At 41.0% G+C, this 12,103-nt stretch overlaps 1 protein-coding gene across 12 annotated transcripts in view; it reads left to right on the top strand.

The window, feature by feature from the left end:
• The first annotated feature begins 558 nt into the window (after positions 1 to 558).
• PTPN1 (protein tyrosine phosphatase non-receptor type 1) overlaps positions 559 to 12,103 on the top strand; it is a 47,950-nt gene continuing 36,405 nt past the window's right edge. For 3 of the 12 annotated variants that reach the window (XM_049816445.1, XM_049816451.1, XM_049816454.1), the window contains exons 1-2: positions 637 to 726; positions 11,954 to 12,095. Coding sequence is in view for 5 of the 12 variants with exons in the window: in XM_049816439.1 (XP_049672396.1) it covers positions 559 to 726 (168 nt within the window). In the remaining 7 variants the exon portion in view is untranslated. Of the gene's footprint in view, positions 727 to 756; positions 4,252 to 11,953; positions 12,096 to 12,103 lie in introns of those variants that run through there. The other 9 variants (XM_049816441.1, XM_049816448.1, XM_049816439.1 and 6 more) reach the window with 9 other exon arrangements.

Below are 12,103 nucleotides of genomic sequence, written 5' to 3' on the forward strand. Positions count from 1 at the left end.
AAAGATGACTCAAGCCCTTCCTCACTGCTCGGAAACCAGAAGACGCCAGCCTGGGGCCCGAAGAGCTACAACCAATGGCTCCGTCTGCTGTTTCCCCAGCCAGATCCCGACGCCGAGCGCAAGCCGGGACTCCCCGCGGCCACCTCCGTCCTGAGGCCCCGAGGCCCCGCCGGGGGCCGCCCTACCTGTCAGCGCGGCCCCAGGCGGGACGGCTGGGGGTGGCGGCGCGGGTGCTGAGGGGGAGGAGGCACCGAGACCGCCCCGTTTGCCGCCGACGGCAGCGCTCTGCCGGACTGCCGCCTCAGGGGGCCGAGGGGACAGCGGCACCCCGCGCCCCGGGGCGAAGTTCGCCTGCCTCCGCTGCCTGACGCGGGCGGGCAGCGGCCCCCACAGCCCCTCCGCAGGGCGCTCGCGCCCGCCGCCACCGTTAACAGACCGTTGGCGCCGCGCGCCCCCTCTTCCCGCCGCCCCGCAGGCCCCCCGCGGCTGCGGGCCGCCCCGGACGTCGCGTCGCCGGGGCGGGCTGCGTAGTTCCGGCGGGGAGAAGGGAGGGGTGACATGCAGAGCAGGCAGCCGCGGCCTCGGGAGCAGCCGGAGCCGGAGCTGCCGGAGCGGCGGGCGGGAGCGGCGCTGGGGGGGCAGGCCTGGCGCGGCGCCCCCACCATGGAGATCGAGAAGGAGTTCCACCGGCTCGACCAGGCCGCCAGCTGGGCCGCCATCTACCAGGTGAGGGGCAGCCGCCCGGCCCGGCTCTGCCCCCAGCCCCGGCGCTGAGGCGGGGAGCGCTCCTTCCCTCACCATCTCTCTGCCGCCGCCTAGTTCTGCCCCCCCCCACCCCCGCGGCGTGTGTGTGTGGTGTGTGTGCGCCCCAGCTGCCGAGCGCCCTGCGGGGAGAGCGCTGCCCTCCGCCTCCCCTCTCCCTGGGTCGGAGCTTTCCCTTCCCCCTTCCCCGCTTCCCTCCCGCAACACGCTGCGGGCCGGCCCGCCGCTCCGCCGTGCCCTCCCTTCCCCTTTCGCCCGGCTCCGTCCCCCTGAGGGAGCGCCGCTCCCCGCGGAGCAAAGCCCCTCTCACCTCCTTCTCCTCAGGGCTACGCGTTGGCGGGGAGTGCCGGCCGCCGCCGCCACCCCCCCGCGGCGGCACGGTTGTGGCGGGCTGGGGAGAAGAAGGGGAGGGGAGGGGAGGGGAGGGGGCCTCCTGCCGCGCTGCCGTGCCTCCGGGGGTCGGCCCGGGGCAGGAGCCGGGCAGCAGCCCCGCTCTGCGGAGCGTAGCCGGGAAGGAGTTTCCTCTGGGAGATCCCTCAGCCGCGCTCTTGTTCTGGCTCCAGGTTCCGCTTGGAGCTAAGCGTGGACATAAATTCTCAAGTTAGCTTTTTAAAACTGACCCCTTCCTAACCTTGAGGGAGTATATCTAAGTATCGTGTTTGTCGTTTTGGTTTTCTTTAAACAGAAAAACAGTGGTGGGCAGCGTTGCATGCACCTAGCTTTTCAGTCACTTTAATAATAGAACAGAGCCTGAAAGCAACTTGTTAGTAATACTTGTGCAATTATCTGGTACTGTTTTTTATGATTTCGTTTACTGCGTTTAGATTTTTTTGTGACATTTTAAAAAACCTGTGTGGCAAACGTGAATGCTTGTGAGAAAATTTGCAGACTGCATCCAGCTTCACACATACAAGCAGCAGAATTTAGGGCTTTTCTCTTTAAAAAGTTCTTTGCGCATTTATCAAAAATGAAGTTTAAGAGAAGATGAAGTACCTGAATGGTTGGGCGGATGTGTTCAGTCAGATCGGGCAGCATTACTGTAAAATTCATCTGAATGTTTAGGCTGGTATATTGCATAAACTAATAAGTTTTAGGTTCATATTTGCAACATAGAAGTTGGGCTTTGCTTCCCTTTCACTATGAATGTCTCTGGCAATAGACATTTAAAAGAAGGAGTGGAGTTTTATAAAAGTGAAATAAATGGACTCTAGTTTCAGAATCTCAACAGGCAAGTTTCAGAAGTAGTAGCTTGTGGGATGAACATCTCCAGTTGTTTGGCAATTAGAGGACAAGCATGAAATTTTGAGCGTGCTTTTCAGAAGGTCCGTTTTTTGTTAGAGTATTTAATTTCCCGCAGAGTGTCAGTGCTTGCTAACTGTATCAGTTGAAAGTCATGTGCATATATGATGTTATGTTTTTTCTTAACTGTTCTTGACGATTTGGTATGTTGCAGGCTTAGTGCTCAGGAAATGATTTTGAGTAATATAGCTCTGTAATGGAGGTGGTATATCTCTACAGGTACAATTTAATCACAGAATTGCAATGTGTAAGGAGAATGAGGGACTAGCATATTTTCAATATGGGATCAGCATTCAGTGATATTTTTGTCCTGCTTTCTTTGAATGGTGTGACTCAGTAGCCTGTTCAGACTGTGGCACAGCATGAGGTTTGTCTGAGTACTAAAATTCAACTAAAAAAAAAAAAAAAAAGACTAAAGTGATTCTTTGATTTGCATCCAACTATTGACAAGCACAAGAGGTGGGTTTTTTGCTTGCCTTTTTTTTTTTTCTTAAGATTGATTTGTAAGTATATGCATCTCCTGCTTTTAAATATCAACTGTTGAAAATGACATCTTGGCAGATCATGTACATCTGGAAGAACAATGTACTTCACTGTAATCTGTGCTTTTGATGTCTGGGCTATCACATTAACAATGCAGTTTTCCTACAAATACCAGTCTTTGCCTGAAGAATGGAGTAAGTCGAATAATGTATGTTACTCATGCATAAAAAAGTCTTCCTCTAAGTTAATTGTACCACAGGCTTCTGGTGTCTAGGTGTTACGATTGTAGCTGCTAAAATCCAAAAATGTTCACCAGTATTCCAAGTGAAGCGTAATGCAATTTACTAACAGTCACTTCCTCTTGTTTCTTGGCTAAATCTATTATCTAGAGATAGAGAACTGCACGGCATCTAGGAGGAGGAATTATGAACGCTACAGGGAGGTGAAGCTAATTGGAAGGATGGCTACAAGGAGACTTGTCTGGGTGCCACGTGACTTTGAAGGGTTAAAATTGTCCAAGCTTCTTTTTTTTTTTGGACAAGCGGAAGCTATGTTCAGCTATGATAATATTACAGTTGTGAAAGAATAAAATTTAGATTTTTTTTTTTTTAAGGGTAAATAATCACAGGTTGGAGACAAGAACATTTCAAAATGAAGACCTTGTGTAGGTGATTTTGTGACAATCGTGTCTTGGGCACTGCATGTGTAGTGGAACTATTCTCTGCTGCAGCTGGTCAAAACAGGATGAATACTGATGAAACTCTCCATGTTTTGTTGGGTTTTGTTGGTTTTGGTGTGTGTTTGTTGTTTTTTTTTAATACCCAGTACTGTCCCTTACTTTCATCTAGATTTACTTGCTACAAGAACTATGTGCCATGAGATCCTGTAAAGGTTGTTCAGAGACCCAATAGATAAAAGGGCTGGTCTGGTTCTGGCCATTGCTCGCATTATTGAGAAACATACTTAGAAGATAACTAATAAAATGAGACCTGATCTAAGCATAAGAAATGTGCATTCAAATTAAAGACCTCTTCCATAAAACAGTAAGTTAAAGGAAAATGGACAGCAGATTAAATGTGAGATTTGCAATGTGATAACTGTGGTAAAGGTATGCCACAGAAGACAAATGCTTAAGGGTAAGTGAATGATACTCACCCTGCATAAATGTCATTAGAAGTATCAATAGGAATGAAAAGCATTCACGCTGGAGATGTCACAACAAAAAAGCAATAGCCCAAAGCTAAGAAAAGCACAGTTTAGGCTTGCTGTTAGAGCAGGGGAGAAAAAGATACAGATATTTGTCTAGAATATCAAAGGAACATTGACTTTTCATTTGCTCACAGTGAGTGTGATATCAGATTTTCATAATAATTTTATATGCAGAAGTGTTTCAGAATTTTAGGAGGTATTTTAGTTTCTAACTTCTTACACATGGTGATAGAATGAGATATTATCTTAAAAACACAACCCTCAAATACAGGTAGAGTTACTTCTTGTGTTTATATAAACTAGGTATGTTGACTTTAGTATGTTGGCTAATGATACTAACTTCGATGTGTTTATCAGTAGAAGTAAAGATACCTCTGAATTATTTACTGATCTACCATTCAACTAGAGATCAGATACAATATGGATGGACGCAGACCTGACACTTGGTTTTACAGAAACACCTATGGGAACAGCTCATACAGAGTTTTCCATGTGAAGGTAGCAAAATTAAACTAAAATATGCACTCTTTTCTAATTTTTGTAGTCAGTAGAATATAAAATAAGAAAGAACTGGGTGTAGTCTAGATTGTCAAATGTGTTTGGAAGAGCTAACTATACTTCTGCGTGTGCTCTGGAAAGCTGAAGTGTAGTTACAGTTCAATTTGAGGCCTGTAAGAGACACGTAACTTCCTAGCTTATTAATTTTTGAGGGTATTTTAAACGAATATTAACATGAATGTTCCTTTTTTTTTTCCAAACCTCTCTGAGCTAAACTAAAATACTACAGATTATGAAAGTTAATAAGCTTTCCCCAGATTATGGGAGGAAGATATAAGGCTATCGTGGACATTTTGGATATCTCTCTGTCAAGAGAGAAAAGGCATGGGAAGTTTTTATATATTCACTGTCTCTGGAAAAATATTTGTAGAATATGTAGACAGATTTTAATGTTGAAAGTAAACTGTGAAACGGTTGACCCTGCAGACTTAGAATAGTGTGGTTGTGTTGTGTATTTAAAGTAAATGAACAGGAAGTTCTACTAGTGTTTTCGGTTTAGAAGCTGCAGTGAGACTTCAGACGTTGTGCTGCTGCAGTCTATAAGCATTTGGGTTACTCTTTTGCTCTGGTGCTCAAACACTTTAAACTTCTTTGCAGCAGATAAACTGTGGTGTGAGCATGACTTATTATAAATGCATCTTTGTGCTCTATTCTGCCAGTTCTTACTACTTGAAAATGCAGGTCTCTGCATGCATGCCTTGCCACTTCTTAGTTCATGCTATGTTGATTCATTCGAGGCTTAGCTTAATTGGCTCCGGTTATGGAAAGCTAGTTTAGAACTGATAGTTGCAGGGAGTCTCTTTTTTCATTCAGTACAGCTAAAGACATTCCATGTTTTCCAGTGCTATACAGCCCCTGAATCTTGATACAAGTGTGGGAGAGGCTAACAATGATGAAGTAGCTAAGTCTCTGTGGCTTGCAAAGTCAATATCCTCTCTGTAAGAACCAGGAGTTTACTTTCAATTGCAAGTGATAGTACGTTTTGTGATATTGAGAATGTTTCAAGGCACTCTGCTGCATTGGTTAGTTATACTACTAACACTTTCAGATCAAGACTAATTGTGTCTACTGATGGCAAATGTGAGATTGTGCAAGACCCGTTATATGGGGCTACTTAGCTGCTTAGTTTTGCTTGTTTGTCAGAGTTTAAAATCTGAGTACTTGAATCCAAATCTTCTGTGATAGCATTGCTGTACGTAGAACATTGAAAAATGGAGCCTGTTAATGAGTTACTATTAAGGGGATACAATTTGCTAAAAATGTAGAAATCGTACAACATGCAGACAGCACTATACCTGCTTCTGAGCACCTTCAGAAGGTTTACGGTTTTAGTGTGTTCTTCCATATGTGGCTTACTCCTCTTTCTTTCTCTGTCTGCTCTAAGGGTACATACATAGAAGGAAACTGACAATTAAGGGGAATGCAGTGTTGGCATATGGCCAACATTATGATGTTAAATTCAAATAGAAATGGCCCTCGTAAGTAGAGAATAAAATGTGGTAGTGGTAGACCAAGTATTTTTGAAACTAAAGTAACTTTATAAATATTCCAGGTAGGTTTGAATTAATGGTTCATCCTATAGTTAAATAAACATTTAAATGAAATTTTTTCTTCTAATACTTGCTTTGCCAATGGACTTTCTCCAAGTGTTCTCTTTAGCTGAGACTTTCTAAGCTGTATTTTACACTGAAATACCCCTGCTACTTTCTTGTAAACATCTGAATTCTCAGGTTTTAGATCAGTGTCACTAGCATGAGATAATAATCTATTTGGATTGTGAATTTAGCCTCATTAAATATCTGAGGATAATAACTGATTCCTTAAAATTCAGAATTCATGCATGATTCAAAGTGGACATCTTTTAATGAACAGAAAATGGAGAAGAAAAGAGTTTACAAACTAAAAAAAGAAAAAAATTATAAAAAGGGGTAAAAGCTTCAAGTCATGCTATTGCTTGTACTCCAGTGAATGTGAGAATTGGGTGGGTTGTTTCAGCCACCAGATAATGCCACTGAATTTGTTTTCCCATAGTCAAATAAACTAGTTTTTTCTTTAGTCTCCCCATATGCAAAATGAGATTTATATTCAGTAAAGTGTTAGAGAGCTGCTTTTGTTTTTTTTTAAACACAAAATTACTTTCATGCCTTTTGTAACACAGAAGGAAAGGAACCAAAAACTTGCATACAGTATCAGTATTCTGTTACTAATAATATATTAAGTAGTTTTCTAGTAGGGTTTTGAGGTTTGTGCTTTTTTTTTTTTTTTTTAAGTACCTGCAAATTAGGTTAGCACTGTGTGACAAAAAGCTCAGATCCTGTAATGCTTCAGACAATTCAGCATTACAGGAGGATTTTCTCCTGTGACCATTGTCTTTCTGGCGATTTTGTTCTTCTCTTTTGAAAGAGAGGCCTCTTGTCCAGCAGTGGAAGGGATAAGTTCTCTGCATAGAGTGAAAGTTTTTCCAAATGTGAATTAAGTAGAAGGCTTATTAACAACAAATTGATAAATACTTGAAATTGTAATATTGTGCCATAAACCTAACAAAGTAACAAAACAAACAAAAAGCCCCTAACCCCTTAGCTGGCATGGTTAGTTAGAATGTTCCCGAGTGCAGGATTTCATATTAAAGTTTACTTAATTCTGCTTATTTCTGGAATACTGATTTGGAAAAAGGTTAGTATAAACTGAGATACATGACAATCATTAGAGGATTGCCTAAGGTTTTGTATCATCTTCAGTGCTGATCTGAAGTGCTGTCAGTGTTCAGACATTTTACAGAATTACATAAATTTAAAACTTCATTTTTAAAATATTAGACTAGAGTGTTTGTATTTGCACCTCTGTAAGTGTGTAGAGCATCACTGTCAGAGGAAAGCAGCCCTGGTGAACAATATGTGCATTTTTTTCCTAAAAGAAGCAAGTTTATGAAAATATAGAAACAGATTCTCTGCAATGTTCATAATTAATAATATAAACTTGATCTGATCTGTAAGCTTTGATGTTTACAGCACTTACTATTCAGTGTTGTGTTGGTTTTTTTTTAATTGTCATTGGTCAACTTGTTTCATGTTGATTTGCACAAGAAACATTTTTTTGTTTATCTTTCTAGTGCCAGTAGACATGCCCTTGCTGGTTTGGCTGGGAGAGGCACTATGATACAGCATCAAAATGCCTTTGTGTGTTCCCTTTGTAGATCATGTAGTACAAATGCCAATTCATTTTCTACCAAACCTTGTGAATTTAGATGTGCTTTTTCTCTCACCCACGCAAAACACAGCTAAGATTCAACAGCTTGCCTGTCATATTATACTAAGAAAAAGTGATAAAAGTGATTCTTGGAAATTCATGTGGTTCTGCTAATAGTGATAGCTGATCTACTTTCAGATTGGGTTTGTGCTTTCTACATTTAAGAAAAAGGTTCATAGGACAGTAGTGGAAAATCTGATGTCCTTGTTGGGAAGGAAAATGAGCTAGGATAATATGAAACTTTTGGAAAGGTTTTTAATTAATATTTTTCTTATTTCTAATTCTGTAGGTTCTGTTTCCATACGCTTTCACCTTGCACAATACTTTATCCTAGGATATGGACTGATAAACACATTTCCATAAGTTGTTGGCTTTACATTCATAAATAGTGGAGTAATGAGTTGGTAAAGGGCAACTACTTGTGGAAGCAGCATAAATACAGCCAGCTTACTTAAGAGATCTGTGTTTTTAACCATTGTAGCCAGAGTCTCTATTTTTTTCAAATCAAAATATTTACCATTAACACTAAGTCAGATGTGATTCATCCCAAATTCTCTGTGTGTGTTTTGTTTTTTTCTGATAGCTTTTGTTTTTAATGTATACTCTCTTGTTGTCTCCTACCTGTCCTTGTTGGCATGATAAATTATACTATTCTTTTAAGCAGAATTTTTTTGGTATCACTGATACTGAACATGTACCTTATTTAGTTGCTGGTTTGTTAATGAAATGAATGAACAAATATTTGGACAGTCCTGCTTCCTAGTTGGGCATATCTTTCATGAAAGAAAGTAGAGAGATATAAAAAAACCTTTCTGCTTAATCTCATACTGGATTTACTTAAGTAGCATACTGATACATTAAAGGCCCATTTCAGAGGCCTGTTTTCCATTGTTAGGGACTGAAACTGGATTTTTACTTTGTATATAGGACATCTTGTTTCCTTCTGTGTTAGGATCCAGGCCTTTAAGTAGTTCCATAGTTCTCTCAGCTCTTGGTTGTTGTGGATGCTTTGGGAACGCATGGTTCAGGGGGTAGAAAGTCACCTTCAGTGTCACATCTTCATGAGGATGAAGAGATCAATGACGAGGAAGATTTACTTGTCTCACCAACTGTTTAAGAGATTGTTGAATCAGATTTAAATCATGTGGTGCAGTCCTTTTCCTGTACTTAGAAGAAGTTTAAAACAGTTTCTACATAAGTAGAAATAGGAAATAAAGCAAGTGCAAAGCAAGTTTTGCATTCTGCCAGTATATGCAATTATAGAAAAACTTCCATGCTGTACTGGTGGCAACTGTGGAGCTATGCAGATCTTGCTGCAGGCAGAGAGGAAACTATCCCCTCTGGGAAGAAAGCTCGCTATACTTTTGTACAAAAAAAATTTATTGTTAAAAATTCTACTAAATAGCAGTATTTTGAACTTAAAGTAACTGTTCTATTTGTGATCTTTCAGGTGCTTTTTCTTGTATCTCAAGTTCCGAGAATTTTATGCTGCTTCTGTGAAGTGCTTGATTCATCAAGTACTTGATGCTGTGAGCTGTTCTACAAAAGACACTCTGTTTCTCAGATTCTTTATATTTATTTGGAACAAGTGGTCTACACATAAAGAGGAATGTTCTCATAACCTTCTTCCCTTGTGCACATTTGAATGAGAATTGCTTGTTTATATCATTTCTAATCCCACAGTAACAGGTTACAGTAGCATAAACAGTGTGACCTTTTAATGTGATCACAGGAAGTAAAATGTGAAATCTATTTTAAAAATGCATTTTTGACTAAGGAAGAGTATACTTCCTTTTCTGACAGGAAAAATAACCCATACTAGTTCAGAAGATCTCGATTCCATTATACTGTGTAGTGCCTATTTTTTTCCACTGTCTTCTGTACAGTCATTGCAGCTGCTTGAAGCAGGGCTAAAACTCTGCCATCCTTGTGTAGAATTGTACATCCTTGCTCTGCATTGCGCAGGCGTAAGTGAGTAAAGATGGGGGCTACTGGAAAAACAGAACTCTGACACAAGCAAGAAGTTTTAGTAAGAGGAACTTCTTTTGGAAAGAAGGAGAGGGTGGGTCATTGGAGCAAGAGCTGGAAAAATACTACATAGCTTATTAAACAGCCAAAATACATATACACACATTTTAGAAATTTTCTGAATATTTCCAGAAATGGAAGAAAAATGGAGAGTTTTAACCAGCAAAGGATGGGGGAGTGGACAGCTACACAACTCTGTGTTGCTTTCTGATTTAATTAAAACTGTAAAGGGAATAAACATTGTCACTTGTCTCTTCAACTTCTGACAACAGAGAATTTTCACATTGAATCGCAGTTGCTACCTAGAACTGTGCAGTGCCCAGCAGTGTCTGTAGGATGACACGAACAAGAATCTTGTACAGTCTTTTCATTCCCAGTGTTGGTATCTTCCTCAGAACTGGCCTGAAGTGTTTCATGACCAGAGCAGATCTGCCCTTGTACTGTTTCAAAACTAGTATAGTAAATGTGTGAAGGACATCATGTGTTGTTAACCCACAAACTCATCTGTTTTGTCCTTGCATATTACATCATCAGTTGTGGCTGAATTGGTAGTTTACTGAAAAATGCAATTTTGAGTTGGGAGGGTTGTTTGTTTGATTTGCCAGTGAGCAATATTACATGGATGGCTTATTAATAATTTCCCTTTAGATAGCAATTGGTTTCGGTTCTTATAACAATCACTCTGATAACTGACACCTGTTAACAGGCAGCTCAACTATGAAAGATCCTGTGGCAGTCTGGCTCTATTTGGTAGAGGCAAGCAGAGGTGGGTGGTGAGCATGGGTGGTTTTCTTTCTGGGAAAGGGAGGGTCTAAGCAGCCTGAGGCTCAAAACCCTGAGGAGATCAGCTATCCTCTCTGGAGGCAGGCTCAGGAATAGGGCTGTTTTCAGGGGGTACCCCAAGGTTCTGGAGCTTGTTTGTTCTGTGTCTATCAGACTCATCTTGTTTTCAGTAGCAGTGAAAGACTGGAACAGGAGGTTGAAAATATGTAAAATCTCTACAGCTGCTAAGTTACTGGATTTATTAGCCGACATGAGAGCATTAGTGGAGAGGTCTAATCTTACACGTCTTTTTAAAGCTTGTCAAGAAGCAGGCAGAGCAGAAAGACTTCATGGAAACTACTGACTTATGCCTTATTTGTCATTGATTTCTTGTTTATAATATGTGGAAGCTTACCATTCAGAACCTCTGTTAGGAATGAGTCTGTCATGATAGGCTTTATTTGATTGCTTTATACAGTCCAGTGTACAGGCTACTTTTCTGCAGCTGACTGACAGCAGGAAATCTCTTATTTGCTGTTGTGTCTTCTAAGTTCTCTGCCACATGAAGTGGGGATTTTGGGTGGTAAAGCTGTTATGTACTTATTATCTTTTTTAAGAGTAGCTAAATAAGTTAATATTGCTACCTAGTTAGGAGCAAGCACTCAAACATTTATTGTTTTCATGTAATAATGTGTACATCTTTAGGGTTTTCTTGTACTAAAGTCTTTGCTAATAATGTGTTCTCCATATAAAACTATCTCTCTACACGCAAAATTGTGTCTTGGAATACTTGGGGAAAAATAATCCAATCTTGTAGTGAAAATGCTTTGCCCTCAGCACTGTTTATGTAAGAGGAGGCACTTGTGTGTGATTCTAATGGTTGATAACCTTTATTTGTGGATCAGTGCTCAGAAGCCTTCAATGTAATGGTCTTTTGGGGGGCAGGGTAATGGCAAGGGATGTGATAGGGGTGAAGGGATTTTTAAAGATGTTTGGAAGTTACTACATTTCATACTTTTTTTTTTTTCTGTAAGTGTTCCAGATATGCACTACGACTGCAAATGAGGGTTTGAGATAACTATGCATGCTTTATAGTTTGGTCGCTAAGATTGATAACTGTCTCCGGCTGACAGGAAGTAGAACACGATGAGCAAGAGTCTAATGGAGCTGTGGGGTGGGGTGTGTTAGGTACAACCCTGTGTCTGGGCTGTAAAAGAGGAGTAATAGGAGTGGTGCATTTCCAGAGAACACACTGTCATTGTAGAGGTGGAAGTTATGATAGTTGCTTGGCTTTGCTAAATCAGTTGGTGTTCTCAGAGTGAATTATTTTAAACTAGCAGTATTAGTAGGTGCACAAAGTGGCAAAACTGTTTATCTCATCTGATCCATGCAACTTACTTTCACTCACAAATCTGTTTCATTAGCGTGGGGAAGATTAAATAGTCCTTTGAAGGCCTAGCTTGTCAAGTTTTGCAGTCTTTTTCATGTACTGAAGTGCAAAGTGCTAATCTGTCCTGCGTTAGGATGTCTGTGAAAGCTCATCTTCGTTATGTGATGTGCCTGTTTAACACTGACATTTGTTTTTTAAACTCTCGGTTGCTTTCAGATGGGGAGATGACCTGCACGGCTGGAGGTGAAAGCTCGCTCTCAGTGCAATGAGAGTTAAAACAATCTCTAGTAACGCAGGATTGGTTCCATCAGTGTCTTAAAGTATTGCTGTGCAACTTGGAGAAATAGTAACATATAGAGTAAGTTT

This window comes from Accipiter gentilis, chromosome 14 (assembly GCF_929443795.1).
Source record: "Accipiter gentilis chromosome 14, bAccGen1.1, whole genome shotgun sequence".
NCBI classification, from domain to species: domain Eukaryota; kingdom Metazoa; phylum Chordata; class Aves; order Accipitriformes; family Accipitridae; genus Astur; species Astur gentilis.